Source organism: Schistocerca gregaria, chromosome X, assembly GCF_023897955.1.
Source record: "Schistocerca gregaria isolate iqSchGreg1 chromosome X, iqSchGreg1.2, whole genome shotgun sequence".
NCBI classification, from domain to species: domain Eukaryota; kingdom Metazoa; phylum Arthropoda; class Insecta; order Orthoptera; family Acrididae; genus Schistocerca; species Schistocerca gregaria.
The window spans coordinates 513,747,831-513,771,351 of record NC_064931.1 but is presented as its reverse complement, the minus strand read 5'-3'; the positions used below and the strand labels follow the sequence as shown (position 1 = coordinate 513,771,351).

Here is a 23,521-nt window from a genome sequence, read left to right as displayed (position 1 = left end):
TTAATTTAGGTACTTGATATATCCGTACCATAATGTTGGACATAAAGTGTGCCCCTTGATCTTTTATAAGGGCCTTTATCTAGATAACATGTATATGTGATTAACATGGCAAGATCACAGGTTAATGTAAGTGTGAGGTAACCCATTGCAAATGTAAATCTATTTCTTTAATAACCGGTGTAACTGCCAAACTGTTGAATAGAAGCATGTAAACGTGCATGCATTGCGTTGTAAAGATGCCAGATGTCAGTTTGTAAAATGGACTTCATGTCTGTTGCACTTGGACAGTCAAACAGGGATGGTTAATGCTGTTTGTGGATGACACTGGAGTCATCCCATTTGTGCTTGATTAGAGGCAGATCTGTTGATCGAGCAGGCCAAGGCAATATGTTGACACTCTGTAGAACATGTTGGATTACAACAGCAGTATGTGGGCAAGCGTATGCTGTTGGGAAATACCCCCTGAAATGTTGGTCATGAATGTCAGCATGATTGGTCGAATCACCAGATTGACATGCAATTTTGCAGTCAGGGTGCATGGGATAACCACGAGAGTGTTCCTGCTGTCGTATGGAATTGCACCCCAGACCTTAACTCCAGTTTTAGGTCCAGTGTGTCTATCATGGAGACAGGCTGGTTGTAGGCCCTCAGCTGGCCTCTTCCTAACCAACACATGGCTATCACTGGCACCGAGGCAGAACAAGCTTTCATCAGAAAACACAACAGACCTCCACCCTGCCCTCTAATGGCTAATGCTTGACACCACTGAAGTCGCAAACGGCAGTGCTTTGAGGTCAGTTTAATGCATGCTAGAAGTCGTCTGGCTTGGAGCTGTCTTCGAAGTAATCAATTTGTAAGAGATTTTTGTGTCACGGTGGTGTCAACTGCTGCTCAGATTGCTGCTGCAGATGCAGTATTGTGTGCCAGAGCCATATGCTGAACACTACGGTCTTCCCTCTTTGTAGTGTGATGTGACCATCTGGATCCCGGTCGTCTTGTGATTATACATTTTGTGACCACCGCTGCCAGCACTCATGTTCAGTGGCTACATTCCTGCTCAGTCTTTCTGCAACATTTCAAAAGGAACATACAGCATCTTGTAGCGCTATTAGACAACCTCATTAAGACTCAGTGCAATGTTGATAATGGCATCTTTGTAGCCTTAAAGACATTCTCGATTAACATCAACTCACCACGTCCGGTCTGAAAGGTAACTAATGCTCAAGACCATTATAGTATGTACTTAAAGCAGACCTGAGTTGAATTATCATAGTGGCGCTATTGGCACCACTCTAATGCGATTGATCTGAAATTTAAATATACATAATCTTTTAGATGTAGAAACACGCCTAACATCTTCCGTTTACATCACACGACTCCTTGGTCTTGTGATTATTTTTTTTTGTCACTGTAGTAGTAATAAATGAGTGATGAATGCTTTTGCAACTGTCTCTGCAGTCATGTCTTCAGTCAGTATCATAACAAGATAGTGAAAGAAAGGGTCAGTGTTCGATCAAACATATCTATTATTGTGGGCTGTTATGGGGAAACAGTCCCACAATATCGAGTGCTACAATTTTAAAAGGTCCTGCTGCTACAGCCAGAGTTTGAAGAGGTTTATTTGGTCTACACCCTTGTGCTCTCTTAGCCGGAGAGAAACAATTTTAAATATAATCATCTAAATCTTTCATTTGTTGCAGCCATCAGTAATGGCCTACCATGCATGCTTGTGTAGTGCTTTTCCCATTGGGGCATGCCTGTGTCCTATCATGGCATAGTTGCAGTATGTGCTTGCGGATAGCCTCTCCAACTACCGTCCATTCTCAGGAGGTGTTGTCTTATCTAAAACATCATATCTCGTAACAAAATTGAGCAAAGTACACAATTTTTTACACTAAGCACCATATTCTTGTGATAAGCATGTCATCTACTTGCAGGACCCTAACTTTCCTACTCATGGCATTTGCATACTGGTTTAACTTGTCCAGCATATGTTTGACTGTGTAGTCATATTCATTGCATTTCAAGGCCCATCTAACAAGTCTGCTACTGTCATTTTTTGAATTCAAAACGCATTCTAAAGTCATATGATCAGTAGTTACTGTGAACTGATAACCACACAGGCAGCACTGAAAGTAATGGGTGCCGAAAACAAGTGGCAGAAGTTCCTTTTCTGTGGCGACGTAGGTTTGCACAGCTTGATACAGCAGATGTGATGCATAATGGATTGGTTTTTCTTTACCTCTTGTATTTGACTCAAAATGTAGCTGACAGCGATGCTGCTAGCATCAGCTGACAAGATAAAAGGTATCACATTATCCGGGTGAACCAAGTTAGGTGAATTTGTAAGAATTTCTTTCAGTTTGAACATAGCACTCTTGCTGTTCACTGTCCAGGCAAAAAATTTCCCTTCTTTAGTAATTTTGTAAACCCTTTCATGATGTATGCATAGTTCTCCACTAAATCAAGATAGTTATTTGTTAACCCAAGAAATGATTCCAATCCTCTAATTTCCACTGTGTCCATTAATCGTGGGTCTGGCCTCACACCATCTGCTAAAATTATGTGGCCTAAATAGTGTACTCCTGATGACATGAAACTGAACTTTTCTAATTTTGTTTTTAGATTAGCATCACTAACACTAGTTAGTATGTTTCTTAGTCATACTGCACGCTCTCTCATGGTGCTTGGAAAGACAGTTATGTTATCCAGGTGTACTAGGCATATGGCTAACTGTAAACCTCATAAAAGTAAATCAGCAAAACACTAAATGTAGCAGGGGCATATCTGAGGCCAAAAGGCATACATAGTTATTCATAATGCCCGGCGGACACAGAAAAAGCTTTATTTTCCCGATGTTCCATTGCCATAGGAATTTGATAGTAGCCAGAGCACATATAAAAGACAGTGAAGAATTTGCATTTGCCAGGGTGACCCAATGTGTCATCAATCCTTGGAAGGAGATAAGTATGCAGTTTTGCAATCATGTTGACTGCTCTCATGTCTGAACAAATTAGGTAAGGCTTTTCTCCATTATTGGTTTTCTTGGGGATTACCGTGACCAGTGACCCTTAGGTACTGAAAGAAGGTTGAATTACTCTAGCTTCCTGTAAATCTGCCTTATTTGTCTGCACTATGTGCTTCAAGCAACTGGGTAAGCAATATGGTTTCTTGGCTATAAACATAGCATCACCTGTAGGAATCTCATGGTATGTTAAAGAGAGTGCTGGAAGTTGTTTCTTTTCTTCAACAAACTCGTAAAATTGGCTAGAACAGGGTACAATACATCCTGATCTACCTGACACAGGTGTTCCAAGTTTCTTTTCAGTTTCTGCTTGTATAGATGAGTAACTGAGAGGAGATGGAATTTATGTAAACCGTTCTTTCAGGCTGTTCATTTTCTTGGTATGCTGTTCATCTCATCAGTATTTACTTCATGCACTTTGACAAGTATGGTACCCCAGGGAATTTTCTCATCTGTGCTTCGAAATTTCTATGCTCATGAGCAAAAATGTACCTTTTTCAGTCACGCTCATCCAAAATAAACTGCACTTCACATGTGTCTGTTTACTGCCTAAAATGTCATTTCTTGTTAGTGGATGCAATAAGAAAATATCTCTGCTTAAAGAATCTTTCATCAAATCTATCCAAATGATTTTTCTGGTACTATGCAATGGTATGTGGGTTAGTGTGTTGTTGGAATGTGGCTGTTCTTTCCGGACTCCCTTGCATTCATATAACAGGGACACAGCCAGAATCGTGGACTTCCCCCCCCCCCCCCCCCCCCCCACCCCCCACCCCCTTTTCCTTACAGCAGTGAACACTATGTTTATTTACATATCTATCAACTAGCCCTTTTGAAAGGAAATCAAATGCCTTGATATTTTGTTAGCCCTTCCCCGGAATTTACAAAAGCATGAGCCTCTCCTTGCAACTTCACGTAGGTGACCCCTGCCAACATTTCATGACCCCTTGCAGAGAGTTTCTGTACATCATTAAATTTTGTATGATAATGTAGACATTTATGCCTGGTTTACCTGCAAAGGTGAAAATCAGCAAACCCATAGCAACATCAGTTACTGGCTGGCTGTGGGTACAGTGCTGCTTTGCAGATCTTCATTCTCCACCCGGAACTGCATTTTTGGATCCATCTCCAACTACAAACATCAAACAAAGTCTTCAGCAGCAGCTTTTGACAACATCACTGGCGGTATCAGCTTTGGTGCCACCATCTTTCTAAAAGCAAAGCTCATAACTTACATTTGTTTATCGACAAATGGCACGGTAGTAACATGGCAGCAGCATCTGACATCGGGATGGTGCAGGGTCATCGTACCCATGACATGACCTCATGCGAAAGTGTCAGAGGAACTGAGAGAAGTGGGACGACCCTGCACTGCTGTAGCAGTGGTGGCGGCTCTGGCTACACTGCAGCAGGCAGTCCTGACTGATTGCGCTAAGTGATCCTGATTACGCTAAGTGATCAGTTTTTGTGTCACAGCACAGAGCCAGACTCCCCCGCATAATGATTTCACACATCTGCTCATTTCTTAGTAATTTGTATGCATCATCTCAAAGCCGAAAACAAGATGAATCCGGCATCCCGATTCTGATGACAGTTTTTGCACTCTACCTGGTGGTGTAGTCAGGATTGGAAAGTGGCATGGGTTTATAATTAATATACAGTACTCAAATCTAGAAAAAGAGACTATATTGGATTATCTAGTCATGGGGATTATATGCTAATGATTGTCAGGGGGTGAGAGAAGGTAACTCCAATAGCTCCAGACCCATCTTGAAGGACAAGGGAGATTGACAAGATAAAGAAACTAAGCAATTTCGCGGCGGATCGGAACAAAAGAGAGAGACGTTTTTCGGCCACCAATTCGAGAGTCCTCAGTTGCACAACTCACATGATCCTTTAATGTGATTCGATTGGCATGGCAGTCTAGCTGCCAACAATATGGCATATTCCAGTGTGAAGCAGTTGATTGTTGTAGTCTCTGCAAAAAAGCAATGGATGAAAAGGCGGTCTGTTTGTAAAATTTAAATAATAAATATTTCTGACATTCGGGGCCTTGGAGCACCTTATACATACAAAACATTGCAGGAGCTGGATGTCGGATCATCTAACAGGAAAAGAGATCCGATATTAACAACTTTCAATTTCGAAAAAATTTATCCACTGAGCCACATACCACACGCATTATCCATCCAGAAATGTATTAGAACTCACTTTAAACAATTAGGGGTTTCAGTAAAAACTTAGGGATATATTACACAGCAAAGCAAACTGGTTGTCTGGCTATGGTGGCAGAACCGTCATACTTACACAGCATACATTCCAGTACTCATGCAAGTGGGATGCTGTCACATGCTACACATCTTTACACAACACTAAATGAGATGCCCATTTAGAACAAGAACAATAACAGGACATAAGGCATGTCTCACCTTTGCTACTCATGGCACTTCACTGGCATTGGCCTTGAAACTAACTTCTCTGGTGGTGTCACTGTTTTCCATAGAGGTGTCTGTTGATTTGTCATATGCTGCCTCAGTTGTGGATGATAATGATATTTGTTAGAATCTTTGCTGACCAATTTTATTACATTTTTAGTTTGCTTGTCTGTCAAAGTATCTGTCCTTCAATAGGAATCACACACTTTTTTGCTGGGATCCATGGTGTTTCAGGTCTTCGAACATCGCTACAGTAAAAGCTAATGCCACAACAGCCAAAGCAAACTGACACTTTGGTTAGTGTTTCAGGCTACTAATGCTGAGGTCTTTAGTTTGATTCCTGGTAACCACTTCAAATTGAAAGGTCTGGAAAGAGGCCCACTTGGCCTTCTGAGAGCAACTGAAAATCCACTTGAGTGTAAATGCAGAAATATTAATGCACACGCGCCAAAGTAGTGTCACATCAAAAGGTTTACAACAGGCAAGATGACAGACAACAATTATTTATTAGCACCAAAAGCATTATTAGCGTTTTGAAGGCAGGGTTTATGAGCGCAAGATTCTCAGCGTATTACGACTATGGATTCCACACTAGTTGGGTGGGATTTAGGTCTAGATAGTATGGCGGCAATAGGTAGGGAACTATTTTGTTGCAAAATATTGTCAGTGGAATAAAGAGAGGAAGATTGATGCTCCTTAATTAATGCTAGAAGTTTGGCATTTTCCGTCTCCATGTATTTTTAACCTTTTTCTGGTCATTTACCCTCGATAGGCCAAATTTTTCCTCTTACCATCATAGAGGAAAAGTGACCATGAAGCAAAACTGTACTTATACATCAATCAAACATTTGTTGTTGTTGTTGTCGTCTTCAGTCCTGAGACTGGTTTGATGCAGCTCTCCATGCTACTCTATCCTGTGCAAGTTTCTTCATCTCCCAGTACCTACTGCAATCTACATCCTTCTGAATCTGCTTAGTGTATTCATCTCTTGGTCTACCTCTATGATTTTTACCCTGCACGCTGCCCTCCAATGCTAAATTTGTGATCCCTTGATGCCTCAAAACATGTCCTACCAACCGATCCCTTCTTCTAGTCAAGTTGTGCCACAAACTCCTTTTCTCCCCAATTCTATTCAATACTTCCTCATTAGTTACGTGATTTATCCACCTTATCTTCAGCATTCTTCTGTAGCACCACATTTCGAAAGCTTCTATTCTCTTTTTGTCCAAACTATTTATCGTCCATGTTTCACTTCCATACATGGCTACAATCCATACAAATACTTTCAGAAACGACTTCCTGACACTTAAATCTATGCTCGATGTTAACAAATTTCTCTTCTTCAGAAACGCTTTCCTTGCCATTGCCTGTCTACATTTTATATCCTCTCTACTTCGACCATCATCACCCTATTTAATTTGACTGCATTCCATTATCCTCGTTTTGCTTTTGTTGATGTTCATCTTATATCCTCCTTTCAAGACACTGTCCATTCCGTTCAACTGCTCTTCCAAGTCCTTTGCTGTCTCTGGCAGGATTACGATGTCATCGGCAAACCTCCAAGTTTTTATTGCTTCTCCATGGATTTTAATACCTACTCCGAATTTTTCTTTTGTTTCCTTCACTGCTTGCTCAATATACAGATTGAATAACATCAGGGAGAGACTACAACCCTGTCTCACTCCCTTCTCAACCACTGCTTCCCTTTCATGTCCCTCGACTCTTATAACTGCCATCTGGTTTCTGTACAAATTGTAAATAGCGTTTGGCTCCCTGTATTTTACCCCAGCCACCTTTAGAATTTGAAAGAGAGTATTCCAATCAACGTTGTCGAAAGCTTTCTCTAAGTCTACAAATGCTAGAAACGTAGGTTTGCCCTTCCTTAATCTAGCTTCTAAGATAAGTCGTAGGGTCAGTATTGCCTCACGTGTTCCAACATTTCTACGGAATCCAAACTGATCTTCCCCGAGGTCGGCTTCTACTAGTTTTTCCATTCGTCTGTAAAGAATTCGCATTAGTATTTTGCAGCTGTGACTTATTAAACTGATAGTTCGGTAATTTTCACATCTGTCAACACCTGTTTTCTTTGGGATTGGAATTATTATATTCTTCTTGAAGTCTGAGGGAGTTTCGCCTGTCTCATACATCTTGCTCACCAGATGGTAGAGTTTTGTCAGGACTGGCTCTCCCAAGGCTGTCAGTAGTTTCAATGGAATGTTGTCTACTCCCGGGGCCTTGTTTCGACTCAAGTCTTTCAGTGCTCTGTCAAACTCTTCACGCAGTATCGTATCTCACATTTCATCTTCACCTACATCCTTTTCCATTTCCATAATATTGTCCTCAAGTACATCGCCCTTGTATAGACCCACTATATACTCCTTCCACCTTTCTGCTTTCCCTTCTTTTCTTAGAACTGGGTTTCCATCTAAGCTCTTGATGTTCATACAAGTGGTTCTCTTCTCTCCAAAGGTCTCTTTAATTTTCCTGTAGGCAGTATCTATCTTACCCCTAGTGAAATAAGCTTCTACATCCTTACATTTGTCCTCTAGCCATCCCTGCTTAGCCATTTTGCACTTCCTGTCGATCTCATTTTTGAGATGTTTGTATTCCTTTTTGCCTGCTTCGTTTACTGCATTTTTATATTTTCTCCTTTCATCAATTAAATTCAATATTTCTTCTGTTACCCAAGAATTTCTAGCAGCCCTCGTCTTTTTACCTACTTTATCCTCTGCTGCCTTCACTACTTCATCCCTTAGAGCTACCCATTCTTCTTCTACTGTGTTTCTTCCTCCATTCCTGCCAATTGTTCCCTTATGCTCTCCTTGAAACTCTGTACAACCTCTGGTTCTTTCAGCTTATCCAGATCCCATGTCTAATTCCCACCTTTTTGCAGTTTCTTCAGTTTTAACCTACAGGTCATAACCAATAACTTTGGTCAGAGTCAACATCTGCCCCTGGAAATCCCCTACAATTTAAAACCTGATTCCTAAATCTCTCTCTTACCATTATATAATCTATCTGATACCTTTTAGTATCTCCAGGATTCTTCCATGTACTTACCTGGTACTTTTTCCATGTACGTACCTGGTACTTTTGTTTGACAACACTTGGTGGACTCTGCCTCATTGCAACAATTATTCACAGTGTAGCGTGTATCAGTAATATAGAAAACACTGGCCACTCTAATTCTGTTGCTTCGTTTTTTAATAAAAAATGTATTCTTTCGTCAACACACGTTAATTCGTCATTCAGGCACCTTTTAAAATCAAATTCCATAGATGCAACACTTTTCTCTCTCACTTTCTTTGCTAGCCTGTAAGTCCTTTTCTGTGTACTTTTCATTATGTCAGAGAAACTGCTGTCTAATAATACATTTACTATATGCATTTTACTTGTTCTGTTCTGAGAAGATATTTGATTTCTGCTCCGGTCGGTATCATGTCCCTCCTTCTGTAATTTGCACACCATTGGCTTATTTAATAGTTGCTTACTAACATCTTCTATCATGTATCACACCTTTTTCATTCTCATTAAAATTAATGGCATTAACAGAAAGTAATCATGGCTTCCCGCAAATGTATTTTCGTGATTGCTTTTTGTGATCACTTTCCACACTTGCACTGTGAAGTAACTATGTACACTGCTTTGAATTGGAACTTGACTGTGCCTAGTCGTGTGACCAACTTAGTTCTCACTACAGCCTAGTCACCAGTTCACCTTGCTGACGAATACATATTATCAGAGCAAATTTGCTTTAACAGTGCACCCCAGATTGAAACAATAGACAAACAGCATGATAAAAACAGCTTACAATCCATTTAAATCTGCATGTACATAACATATTGTGCAAGCCTCTGTGCAGTGCATGAAAAGGGGTATTTTGTTCCATTATTGGACACAATGCAAGTTTCTGCTCGAAGGTGAAATGAGTTCAGTTCTTGGCAGTGAATAAATTGTGATTAAAAAATAATTATTCATAATACTAGGATGATTTCCATATGGACTTTGCATCCAAGGATTTTGAGTACGGAAGTTTTGTGGCACACTGAAGATAGGAAATTGGAAATCTGGAAAACTTAAAAGTATTCCTTACTGGCAACTACTTTTTCTGCTCGAAAAGCTTTGTGGTGTCTGGAGTTAATAATTCCTCATCAGTGCTTAGGGAAATACTGTTTCCTATTAAATAATCTTTTTTATTTAAGATATAATATACATTTACTGCATCAGTTTACATATGCTAACCGCATTGACTTCTAACCTGAAGTCTTTTCTATTAGTTTTGAAATTTGAAATAATTTTCACTGCACAATTCAAAGAGTGTATAACAATTTAAATGGATAGATAAAAAAAATTTACTCACCAAGCAGCTGCAGAACACACTCTTAAAAGAAGATAGTAATTACGCAAGCTTTCAGAGACAGTGGTGCCTTCTTCAGGCAGAAGGGTTGAAGGGGAAGGAAGAGGAATGAAGAAAAAGGATTGGAGAGGTCTAGGAAAAGGGGTAGGTTTAGGGAAAGTTACAAAGAACCCTGGGTCAGGGGAGATTTACCGCACAGGACGAGAAGGAAAGTGTATTGGGATGTTTTCTCTGTTTCAACTAGTTTAATTTTAATTAGAAGTAATGCATGAGCTCATGTGGCTCAGTTAGTAGAGTATTGCTGTGAATGGCAAATACCCTACTCTATAACACCCTTGTAACTTTGCCATGTGTGGAAAATACAGCATATGTTGTACATAATAGTTTAATTATAGTTGCTAGTCTTCTTACAGTGCCACATGTGCCTCTGTTAATTCTTGAGACATTTTAGGCAGTCATAGATAGTACGGTTGTCTCAAGTTCTTACATGTATGTGATGTGATAATAAAGTAATGTGTCCTTTCTTTTTTAGCCTTGCTGCCAAATTTGACCTGAAGTCAAAGAGCTATGGCAAGCAGGAGCAACGGCATTTAGTGATTTCGAGGAAAGTGGAACCTTTCCGCATTATGAAAGCCCTTCTAACACCAGGCTACACCAGTGAAAAATATGAACTTGTGAGGCCAAAAGGTCCACAAAGGCCCACAGAACCAAAGGAAAACACTTAAATATTTAAACACTAATATTATTAAGTTACACATTTTCTTGAACATTTGAAGAAACTTTTATAACTTAAGCCTTCAGGCATGTAGTTACACTATTTAAGAATCCTCATGCTAGCAGTGTCTGGTACCAAAATCAGTATTTTGTATGTTTTATTAGACAATAGGCAGAACTCTGTAGTAACAATGTAATGTAAAACTTGAATAAAGTAAACATGCACAATATTTTTAGATCTGTTTTGTGTAAAAATTGAACAAAACCAAAATTAATAGTGCTATCACGTTAACTTTAATCTGGTCAGTGGAAAGCATGGGAAGTAGAGTTTAAAGTAGGTGTAAATAATAAGTCAAAAGTTAAAGTTATTGAAGTGTATTATGTATATTAATAGTATTTATGTATGGTATTTCATTTTTAGCATCACATACATATTCTCCTTTTGTGAATTTCTTTTTTTAATAACTGAAGTTGCTTCTTGTGAAATTATATTCTGCTTTTATAAGTGCTACTAATAGCATCGTGTGTGTGTGTGTGTGTGTGTGTGTGTGTGTGTGTGTGTGTGTGAGGCACAGGTTTATGAACCTCATGGTAGAAACTAGTCACAGACTCACAGTTTTTATTTATTTTTAACCTGAAAACAAAATTTTGCTGTCAGTACTTAAGAGAACTGGACAACTGAGTGAGTAAAATATGTTTGTAATTGTGATCCAAGAAAAAAGTGGGCTGGGGTGTAAATGGGAATTTGGTTTGAGGAATGAAGGGCAGTCCATGCAGCTGTGCAAAGCTACTGTGCCAGAGTGGTTAGTGCATCTGCCTAGTGAGCAGGAAACCCTGATTCAAACTCTGACCTTGGTATAAATTTCCATTCGTCACTTTAGTCTGCATATATACATCACAGATGTCCGAGACTTAAAAAGGTCTCTGGAACCATATAGTTTCATTTCAAGAAAAAAATTTAAAAAAAGACTTCTCTACTAGGGAACAAAATGTTTCATTGAACTTCTGGCCAAATACCAAACTTCTTCCAGGTCTGAAATGGGGTACAGATTACTGCTGATAATAGATTATGTTTTTAGAGCTGGTATCTGTTTTTGCCAGGGAGCTGCGTCGAAAGTCCTTGGTCTCGCAAACATGTGGTGACAGTGCCAATGCTGATCGTACCCACTTATTCAGCAGACTGACACAACAGACACTGCAACAGACTACACAAACTAATTCAAAGAAGAATGAACAACTGTTCCAAGTTTTCTAACAGATAATACACAATATAATGTTTACAGAGTTCGTCCAAGTTAATGAGCAACTCACTGTAATATAGCAATAAAAAATTGACACCCAACAGTTACATGTTGCAGTCATATTAAATCCCTTGCCTAGTGACTGCACCATTGTAAATGACAATCAGATAGTTTGAAGCACGTGTGATGCACACAACAACAAATTATTTAGTCACTTGTTGTGGGGTATATTCGCAGCAAACATGGAATACTTGAGTTGGGTTCAGTTGATTACCCTTTATTACTGTTAATTCTGTGCTTGCCAGAGAAAGAAAAGATCTACACTGCATTTGTCATGAAGTGATGTAAAATCTCAAAAAATGTGAAAATATTTATAAGAAAATATGTGCTTTGAGGAAGGCCATATGCATCTACGTTTCTAGATTTTAAAAATGCATATGACTCCATAACCTGTGATATGGTACTTCCAAATCTGATGATGTTAATAACATAATGTATGCCAAGGAGGAGGCAAACTGTACCTATGTTTGTAGACTTTAAAAATGTGTACGATTCCATCAACTGTGATGTGCTACTTGCAAATCTGAAAACATTAATAAGAGAAGCATATTATCACATCGTAACCGTACTCGAATCCAAATCGAAAAGCAGGGTTATCAGTTAAATACAGTTTATAGCACTGAAAGTATGTTTATTACAAACACCATTCTACAGCCAGAACAAAACTGAATTCTTGGATGGAGAGTGCAGCTATTTATACAAACACTGGATATTTCAGAATGCTGGTATTTATGTAGAATACTCCAGAATATAGAAGCATTATAAACACAAGATTACAAGAACCTTCCAGAAATGATAAATACTAAGTAACAAATGATTGCTGGTTGTTGGGTGTAAACTGACAACCGACAGCACGGCAGCCAGTGACACTAACCACTACACCACAGCTTGTGGCATTGCTCCCTCTACTGGAGTAATAGTGATTTGCTGTTTCAGAAGTTCTTATTGGAGCCAACTACAGTACTGTGGCTGTAGATATTGTCAATGGTCGTCTGAATGGTGCCACTGGCAGATCCTCATGTTCTGATCTCGTTACAGCCACTTCATTGTGATGAACATTGTAGGTGGCGCCTCCCATCAAAGGTTCATAATAATCGCAAGGGCCTTCACTTTACTTGAACCACCCATCACCAGTCTGCATACCTGAAATGTAGTAGGGCTACATACAGAGGACACTGACGTTGTCTCCAATTTTTTGTCTTTTTGATGAAGGATCATAATCCTCGGCTTCGTATGTAATGTCCGACAAGCTACAGTCCAAAATAGCACTTTAGTAATTTTCTGCACAAGCGTAAAAATCAATACCAAGTCTCCAATGCTGTATCTCATTGGCCAGTGCTTGTCATTACAGTGCTCTCCGTCTTTGCCCAGAGCATCCAGTGTCCATATGCAAGCCATTGTCTTGCTTCTTCAGTCCTGGTGATGAATGGTTTCACGTAGTTATCCTTAGTATCATCTAGTTGAAGTTGGAACAGTGTATCCTTTGTTGTTTCCGCCTCACAACCGTGGAGCAGAAAGAATGATATGAAGCCTACATTGTATGTGAATGTCACAATGGGCAGTATTTACCTCAACCTTCTGTTTGACATCCTTGTACATCAAGAGCATATCGCCAACCAGGAAAATAATGACATAACTGAAACTTCCTGGCAGATTAAAACTGTGTGCTGGACCGAGACTCGAACTCAGGACCTTTGCCTTTCGCGGACAAGAGCTCTACCAACTGAGCTACCCAAGCACAACTCACGGCTCGTCCTCACAACTTTAATTCTGCCAGTACATCGTCTCCTACCTTCCAAACTTCACAGAAGCTCTCCTGCAAACCTTGCAGAACTAGCACTCGTGGAAGAAAGGATATTGTGGAGACATGGCTTAGCCACAGCCTGGGGGATGTTTCTAGAATGAAATTTTCACTCTACAGCGGAGTGTGCGCTGATATGAAACTTCCTGCCATAGTAAAACTGTGTGCCGGACTAAGACTCGAACTCGGGACTTTTGCCTTTCGCAGGAGAGCTTCTGTGAAGTTTGGAAGGTAGGAGACAAGGTACTGGCAGAATTAAAGTTGTGAGGATGGGCCGTGAGTCGTGCTTGGGTAGCTCAGTTGGTAGAGCACTTGCCCACGAAAGGCAAAGATCCCGAGTTTGAGTCTCGGTCTAGCACACAGATTTAATCTGCCAGCAAGTTTCATATCGGCGCCCACTCCGCTGTAGAGTGAAAATTTCATTCTAATGACATAACTTTCAATATGACTGGTTTACAGGAGGGGCAGAAAACCAAACAACATTTTTTAAAAAGTTCATGAAACAACAGTTAAATTATCTATGGAATTGAAAGTTGGCCTAATTGTGACACTAAGTGTGCTCTACAAATTACAAAAATTATTTCCTTCAAACAGCATCCCATTCACCCCCTTGCAACCATTTAAGTAAATGTGTCACTGTTCTTCCTACATCATTATCAAAATTAACAAATATGACTAAAGAAGGTGTATGGGGAAAAAAGAAATGTATATCTAAACCATAATTTTTTATTCACTCTTACAGTTTCATTGTATTATTATCCTTTTTATTATTTGCATCTTATAACTGACATAAAATAATATAATAAGTGAAATTAAGAATTTCCAAATGACATAAAAGCAACAAATTACATTTATGTAGAAAGGGGATCATAGAAGGCCTTGTAATATTTAGAAATGGTGTTGCTGTTAACCAAATTCTTTAGATCTTGAATTTTATTTCCTGAGAGGGTCATTTTTGTAGTGTAAGCAGGTTTCAGATCCAAATTACTCCCATCTACATTCACTCTTAAATGTCTCTTTCTCCCTTTGAACTGAACTTGTCCCCACCCAGACTGTTTGTAGCTGTTCTTATACTGAAACACATCACTTCCCTTTTCACATGGAAATAATTTAATTTCGGACGCTCTGAAAATGCTCCCGTCAACGTCCTTGCCCATGCAAGGAGCCATCTCATCATGCAAAGCTTTAATGTCATTGAAATCTGAAAAACCCATTTCTGTAAGATGTAACGGATTTCCCTTCTTTTTTGCATTAAGGATGACTGATATGTATTGATTAGGAAATAAATTGGCCCTGACTTCTTAGCACTCTTTAACTGCTCTCTCAATGATGCTGTGAAGTGCATCTCCCTCATTGTGGGTGTGACCACAAATCAAAGACTTTTGCATAATGGACCGAATAGCCAGCCTTTGTACTGCATACAAATATGTTGGAATCATGTATCTGAAATAGAAGAGAATTAACATTTTAAACAATCTGATTTTTACAACAGAAACGTTTTGTTACATGATTTCTGTGAATCACAGTCTGAGTTTATGGTACTTACTTGTCCTTCTATTGCACTCAACAATTGTCGGAGTAAAATACGACATCTGTCCCAAGAATTCTTGGATAACTCGTAAAGATATTGTAAGATGCAAATTGCTATTTCTACCACGCCTCGGTTTACAATGCCCTGGTGCCAAAAGAAACAGGTAATTTTGTTGTTTTCAGTCTCAGTAACCAGCAACAAACAACAAAAATATGTAAAACAGATTTCATGAGTAATAATACATAGTGAAAAATCTGTATGTATGGACACATACTGGGAAATTGTAACAGTTGAGCCTCGGCTTGTAGAAAAAGGCAGATGTTTGTCCCATTGGTACCGGTAAGACAGATTGCAGATTGTAAATCATAAACAGCTAGTTGTATCTTCTTATTTTCAGCCGACACCTTATCCAAGATTTTTTTCTGTGCAACTCAATTCTTTTTCTTCCTGATGTTCTTGAAATGCTTCTTGTAGCTTTGCCTTGTCTTCATCTGTACTGTTTTTGTAAGCTTCGCATTGGTCGCACTGATCCTTCATTGAAACACGAAATCCGATGTTAAATTCCGTATTGAATATATGTGCATAGATGTCATAATTCGCGGCTGGCAGGTTAGCGGAAGATCGCTCTAAAGAGTAATTTCTGTGTGTTTCTGCAATGGATAAGCCCCCATTGATGAATACTCTTGTTGTGTCAGTTCTGACATAGTGACTCTCAATATGGGGAATAGAGTTTATGTGATTCCTAACTGACTCCAAGTTTTCTGTATCAGTCTTATGGTGTTTTCCATGTTGTTCCCTTTTGTCCACAAGTGCCATCCCAGTCACAGTCCTTTTCGCTTCGGTAACAGTAGGGATTTACCTTTCAGTCACTCCAAAAGAGTTTATCAGAAATGTTTTGTGCACACGATTCGGCTTTCTACTTCCTTGGACAGTAATATGACAATATTTGAGAACGAGCGTTTCAATGCATGTATTTAGAAAACCCCATTGTCTTTGTAAAGATCCCAGTGCCCAGTAATTCGTTAACAGCTGACATCTTTAGTCTTCTGTTACTTTCTTTGTACAAGAGAGGATACATTTATCAGTACACAGAGCGCCCATTTTTCGAGCCTTGACAATTTTACTCATATGTGATGTATAACTTTTTACGCTGTTTCCCAACGTTTTGCCTTTGACTCTGCCCCAGTTGCTAACATTTCGAATTCTTTTTTTAGACTTTTTTAATGGGAGTTTTTTCCTTATGAATGACTGATGTTTCACTTGAATTAGACGATTCATCGCTGTTTGACGGATGATAATTGTCATTTGAGCCAGAGGATAAATCTGAACTGCTATCGGAAGTGCTGCTCAGCGAAGGGGATGTTACTGGCACCCTTTTCAAATCTGATTTGTCTCGCTTGCCCTTTCAACCACACACACATTTGAAGCTTCTGTCAATTGTGTTACCTTGGATTTATGTTGTGATGATGATGCCTGTGGCTCCACCTTGCTCACTTGCTTGTCTGTTATTTCACAGTATGGGCTTGATAGTTGTTGCTCTATACTGATTGCCCGTGCTTGTGGTTCACTTATCATGGAACAGTTTACTTCCCTTGTCCCTTTGTTACTCTCCGCTAGCCCTTGAAGAGCAAGTCACATAATCTTCTTTGCTCAGTCGCTCATTTTTACTCCTATAAAACGGACATGAAATTGACCTAAATGTATTAAAAATCCATTTTGTTCACATCAACAATGACGCGAAGAACAGTTATGACAAAAAAGTTATTTAAAAGTTGAGGAAACAATGACGCTGTGAACAATTATCACGCAGAAGTCAGTCAAACATCGGGAAAACAATGACACAATGTACACTTATGTCATTATTGCACCGCAAATTGTAGTTTAAATGATTCTCAGTCTGCAGTATTCATAACTTGTGTCCTTATTTCACTGGATACGTTACTACACTCACCAAACTGAAACACGCAACTGACAATTATGACAACGTTCTTCCCAACCCAAGTCACAACAATTGAAATTTCCACAAGGACACAACTACCCTCTAGTGGCTCTATATATAACTACAGTGCCGACGATCTTTCAGAGCATGCGTTACTTTTCTCTGAGATGACTGGTGCAATAACCTCGATTTAGTGAATTTTGCAGTTTTGTCATTGTTCTTCCGGAACAGCGATATGTGCCAATGTCTTATTAAAGCATTCTGTGAAGTCATTCATCTGTGGCTTGCAGGCAGTTGTCATATTGTGGATGATGTCACATTGTGAAATTACCTCTGATACTAGTCTCGAATGCAAAACTTTTTCACAATCGGAGATTATCGCACAGGGTGCTTCATGCTTCAGAATCATGTCTTCTACAAGGAACTCTGCAATTTCATTAGCTTCAGCAGTTGACATAGCTTTAGTGATAGCATAGCAAGTGAAGTGGTCTGTACATTCTGTTATCTGTAGATTGCCGTTTATTGACTTTAGCAACCTCGCCAAGAGTTCGATTCCAGTTCCATGGAATGGCAGTGCTGCAGCAGGGGTTGGTACCACAGGCCCTCTAGGTAACTGCGGAACCTGCTTCTGTTGTTGGCATTCCTAACTGGCTCACATAGTGCCTAATGAATGAATAGTTACTTGGCTAGTGATACCAGCGTCTGATTCTGTTTATGGTCTTTACGAATACCAGGTCACCAAATGTTGGAACATTGTGGAAATACTTCAGGATAGCTGGTCTTAAATGAGCTGGGACGACAAGCAACCATTTTAGTCCCATTGAATCATAGTTCCTGTTATGCAGTGCTCTGTTCATTAATTGGAATTCTTCATTGGTTGGTTCCTCCACCTTCAAGGCTTTTTCTGGTTTTCAGCAGTACTGTATCTTCCCCCTGTTCAACAGTTATGTCATTTACTACAGTGATGATTGAGATTTCGTCCATACTGCTGTGTTCCACCAAAGGATTCCTTGGAAGACAGTTAGTGTCCGTGTGTTTGCGTCTGCTTTTGCACACCACTGTGATGTACTTGTGAAGCCTTTGTGGCCATCTCACCAGTTGACCTGACAGATCCTTCAGGCCATTCAGCCAGCACAGAGAATAGTGGTCTGTCACAAAGGTGTATGGTTTGCCAAATAAATGCAGCCAGAACATGTTGATGGCTCAAACAATTGCAAGGCCCTCTTCCTTGGTTGTGGGGTAGTTCATTTCAGACTTGAACAGTGCTCTGGAAGCATAAACTACTTCATTTTCAACACGTCTTAATTTTCACTAGGACTGCATTTATCTCATAACTGGTAGTGTTGTTGTGAAGTTCTGTCTTGGAATTCTCATTTTATAGTGCTACAACTGCAGATTATGTTAGCGCTTCTTTAAAGATAAAGAGAGATCTATCTTGCATCTCATTCCGGGAAAATTTGGTGTCTTCATGCAGTAGTTCTTGCAAGGGACTTGCTTTGGTACAGAAGTCTTTAATGGATTGCCGGTAGTACAAGCACCTTTTTAGAAAATGTCACTCATCACAAATGTGCTGAACTGTCGGAAGATGTGTGACTGCCCTTTTTTTCTGTGGATCCAGATGGACTCATCCGCCTTTCATCTAATGATGCAAGTTTTTTATTTCTTGGGCAGCAAAGAGGCACTTCTTTGGATTCTAGCAGAGGCCTTCAATCTGAACATACTTAAAGACTTTTGTCAGTTGGCTTAGATGTTCTTCAAATGTCTTTGAAAAAAGATAGTGTCATCCAGATAACAAAGACACGTTATCTGTTTAAGGTATAAAAACAGCTTGTTCATCATATGTTCAAAGGTGGCTGTAGCATTACACAGTCCATAACTTAAAACTCGTAGAGGCTGATAGGAGCTATGAAGGCAGTCTTTTTGTGGTCAGCCTCATTAATCATGATTTGTCAGTAGCCCATATGCTTGTCCACTGTTGAGAAATAGTTTTCTTCCTTCAAATTGTCTAGGGTATCAGCAGTAGATAGACATCTCTTTTTTGTGGTTTTGTTCAGCCATCAATAGTTGATTCAGAAATGCCATGTGTCATCCTCCTTCACAGGAGAGGTCTAAGGACCCTTCGAAGGTTCAGTGAAGTCATCTTGCAGTATCTTCTCCTCTTCCTCCTGGTTTATCCATTGTTCAGTTAGTGATACTGTATATAGCTTCTGGCTAATTGGTGGATGGTCGCCAGTGTTGATACGGTGTTTTACCATGAATCTGTCTGTCTTCTCTCCATTCCAGATTTGAAATCATCTGAAAATTGACACAGAACAGCTGTCACTTGCCAACGCGGTTCCTCAGCTGTGCCAGATACTATTAGCAGGTAGATAGTAGCTTCCTCCTTTTCATTGTCTTAGTGACAGTGGAGCACAAATCTTCATCAATAAGACTAAGCTACTCTTCTTGGACTTATTTGGCTGTTCCTACACATATACCTTTTGTGATGAGTTGTGGCTGTTTGCGACAAGTTGTGACCCAAACTCTCATTGGAATCTGCAATGCTTATGATTGTCTCTGGCATGCAGATATCTTTTGTGAACCAGAGTATCTTTTAGGAATGTACAAAAGCTTGACAGTTTAACCGAGCATTTCACTGATAACTGGAACTCATCTAATTGACAAGGGGATAACATCTTCAGCAACAGACAGCCGCCCAGTGTATTTTCTGTTATGCGTGCTTGTTGGAATAGCTTCACCAATCTGGAGCTCTGAATTTGTCTGCAAGAAGTCCCATTCTTAATAACATTATAACTACCCTCTATTAAAATGACAAATTCGAAAGGCGGAGTTCTGTCATTGACAGGTATTCATATACATGTTCCTGTCAGATGGGTGTATTTTTGATCTGCAACTTTCAGCACAATTTCTTTCACATCATGGAATATAGCCTTCTTCAGCTGACAATGACAAGTATCCATTGTTGCAGAAACAGAAGCCCTGCATCAACTAGCACCTGGACAAGTTCGCCATCGATGATGCCAATAAAATTTCCTGACCTCTTTGTGACTGTTATCAATGGAGGATTTACATTTGTGACTGCCCCACCTCCATAGATGGCTGCGTCACTTAATGCTTCTGAAGTCAGTAGCTAGGCGAGCGAATGGTACCTCTGTATGTCAAGAGAACAACCATGACATTTCGGGAAGTAACCTTGTCCAGGGGAACAGTGATGGCTTTGATCCCACAGGCCATCTATAATTGTCTGCAGCTGACTGGTGCAAATATAACTGTTGTGATGGTTGCCATTTGGCAGTATAGTAGTCATCGAAAACTCACCCCCTTTGTCTGCAGTAGCGTATAACGTGCCCAAGACAACCATAGTGGAAACACCCCAGCATGATGTCCTCTGTCTTCCAAATACATGTTCTCCTGTGGGGTGTTATATTTGGTGTAGGAGCTGATTGTACCCGCAGTAGTCGGGTACTGGATTGTGGTTTGATAGTGATGGCAAAAGTCCAAGTTGTCAAAGTCCGTTCTTCCAGGCACTTTCGTCTGGTGTTGGAGATTGGTGCTAAAGATTGATACACGTCTTCTTCAACATCTATTACTTCCTAACATACCAAGTCCATATTTGTGCCTGCAATATCTTGCTTATTTGGTCCAACAGTTCTGGTTAGCATAAAATGCTGTATCTCTTCTGTGACTACCTGGTGACGAGGGATTGTGATGGTCTTCCGCATATGCCATAGGAACCACATTTCGGAATCGATCATACTTCTTTCTCCCAGTTCCTTTCTGTTGCAGTTGCTCAGTACGCTAGCACCAGGTCATGAATTTCTCTGTTGTGGCATCCTTTACCAGAAGAGCTTGGTACATGTCTTCTTCAACTCCTTTCATCATGTGTGAGATTTTGTCAGCTTCTATCATATTTGTATTCAAAATGTGGCATAGTGCCAAAACATTCTGCATGTTGGACTGTGTCGTTTCCCCATGACTTTGTGCCCCATTCTTCAATTGCTCTTCTGCTAAGTAGACCTCCTGATGATTGTTGCCAAACTTTTCTTCAGTTATGTCGGGACTCTATCCCAGCTATTGAGCTTCTCTTTGTTGTTCTCAAACCACTGCTGGACTGTACCATCCCAGGAAAGCTGCACATTTGCCGAACACATCGTGTCGTCGCACCTGCTGTGTTTGGTGCGTCAGTCAAATCCTTACAGCCATTTCATCAGGTCCTGACCACACCTCTGTAGAAAACTGACAGATGCCTGATGTGCAGATGACTTTTTGATGGATTGGAATCTGTCAGTCTCCCCAATATATGAACTGTGGTAATGTACTGCCTGTGTTTTGGTTCCTGACCATGTAGATGACCACTTTGACATTGCCTATTTGGAGCCTTGGTGTTGTATATATTTTGAAGTGCCCAGCATCTTCAGCAAACAGTATCATGTTGTAATTACTCTCGAATCCAGGGCCGTCAATGAAATACAGCACTTGGCATTGAAAGCACATTTATTATGGACACAAATCTACAGCCAGAACAGAACTGAATTCCTGGACAGAGTGTGCAACTGTTTATACAATCATTGATTACTGGAGAATGCTATTATTTATACATACATTACAAACATAAGATATTTCAAGAACCTTCTAAAAATGACACGTACCAAATAACAAATAATAGCTAGTTGTTCAGTTTGAACTGACAACCTGCAGCACAACAGTCAACGACACTAACCACTATGGCACACTACATACATTACAACTTGCCGACGCATGTATTTATCTTTGTAGATTTTAAAAATTTATCAACCATAATATGCTGCTTACAAATATGATTTGAAAAAAATTGGAGTGATGTCAACTATCAGGGATATTTCAACACAGAAAACACCAGGTACAGAACAATAGAACATATGAATAGCTTTAAATATCTGAGTGAATGGTCCATAACCAGTGCGGGCATACAGAAGCCTCGAAAGCAAGAACTGGAAAAATGGAAATAGTTTTCCATATTGCGAAAGATTTTCAACAGATCGTGCTTTTCAATAAATATTAAAATTCATCATTACATTTGTCATAAAGTTAGTGTGTGTATATACCCATCAAGGTGTCTTATTCTCTCTGAGAAATTGTTGTTGTTTATAGGTCCACAACCTCTAACTTCAAAGCATTTTTGCTCAATCTAGAGAGGGTTCTTGATTAACTATATATGAAGTACCAGAAATTAGTTATACACTATGTGATCAAAAGTATCCAGACACCTGGCTGATCCCCCTGCAGGTCTGGGGGTTAGAATAGGCCCGAGGCATTCCTGCCTGTCGACCGACGTGACTAAAAGGAGTGTCATATATTTCGGCCTTTATGTGATGGTCACCTGTAGGGTTTGACCTCCATTATTCAAAATTTTTCCAAAGAGTGAACCACTTGAGGAAGGATGCCTTACAAGGTGCATCGTTTCCATTGTGCATTGAGATCTTTAGCCCACTTTCTCGTTGTCGCATTGCAGCCCTGCCCATTCGCCATATCTTGGACAAGAACACCTTCCTGGGTGTGTTTTCCACCATGCACTATGCTGTACTGATTTTTGTGTCAACGATGACCATGGACTTCTTTGCACCTGATATCCAGCGTGGTAGCTGGTCCGTTGTGGTGAGGCCACCATGTACCCTGTTGGTTGTAGCCCCCTGACCACACAGGGAGTGCTCTGCTGATGCCTGCGCCGTTAACTCCTCACGTATGCCAAGGGGTAGATGCCCATCCCCCTGGGGCATCAGGACTCCCAGCAATGGCCATCTTGCCAGGTGGCCTTTGCTGCGGCCGAGTGGCGCCCGTGGGGAGGGTCCCTGGTCCGAGTGTTGGCATGACACGCGATAAAGCATAGTCCATCATCTCTTGCTGGTGGTGAAACACCAGCAGTCTCTAGGCGATCATGAGCTCAGTTCAACGCACAGAAGTATGACGCCAAATTGTTCCCCTCCCTGGCCACACCATGGGAGGAACATCAGGATAAGGATGGCAGTGAATCTTATTCGCCCTGGTACCTTGTGTGTTCGAGAGCTGATGTTGAATCTTTCCTGACAATGAAGCCTCAGTTTTTTGTTGAGCATTTAGAGGAGAAGTTCGGGGAGATGGAGGGCGTGTCCAAAATGAGATCTGGATCAGTCTTGATCAAAACCATATCCTCTGCCCAGTCACGGGAGTTACTTGCTTGTGGCAAGGTGGGGGATGTTTCTGTAACCATCACGCCACATAAGAGCTTAAATATGGTCCAGGGTATCATATTTCACAGAGACTTTCTTATGCAGTCAGACGATGAGCTGCATGCGAATTTAGAGCGGCGAGGTGTACATTTCGTCAGGTGTGTCGACTGGGGTCCGAAGGATAATCAGGTTGCCACCGGTGCCTTCATCTTGGGCTTTGAGGGTGATACATT

The 23,521-nt window shown here is 40.3% G+C and overlaps 1 protein-coding gene and 1 long non-coding RNA gene across 3 annotated transcripts in view; one reads left to right on the top strand and one right to left on the bottom strand.

The window, feature by feature from the left end:
* LOC126297932 (uncharacterized) overlaps positions 1-10,761 on the top strand; it is a 160,718-nt gene extending 149,957 nt beyond the window's left edge. For both annotated transcript variants that reach the window (XM_049989252.1, XM_049989253.1), the window contains one exon: positions 10,350-10,761. In XM_049989252.1, the coding sequence (XP_049845209.1) occupies positions 10,350-10,542 (193 nt within the window). In that variant the 3' untranslated portion in view covers positions 10,543-10,761. The remainder of the gene's footprint in view (positions 1-10,349) is intronic.
* A 3,662-nt stretch (positions 10,762-14,423) lies between these two features.
* LOC126297931 (uncharacterized) overlaps positions 14,424-23,521 on the bottom strand; it is a 51,526-nt gene continuing 42,428 nt past the window's right edge. Inside the window, exon 3 of the long non-coding RNA XR_007552587.1 lies at positions 14,424-15,076. This is a non-coding gene — a long non-coding RNA (uncharacterized LOC126297931). The remainder of the gene's footprint in view (positions 15,077-23,521) is intronic.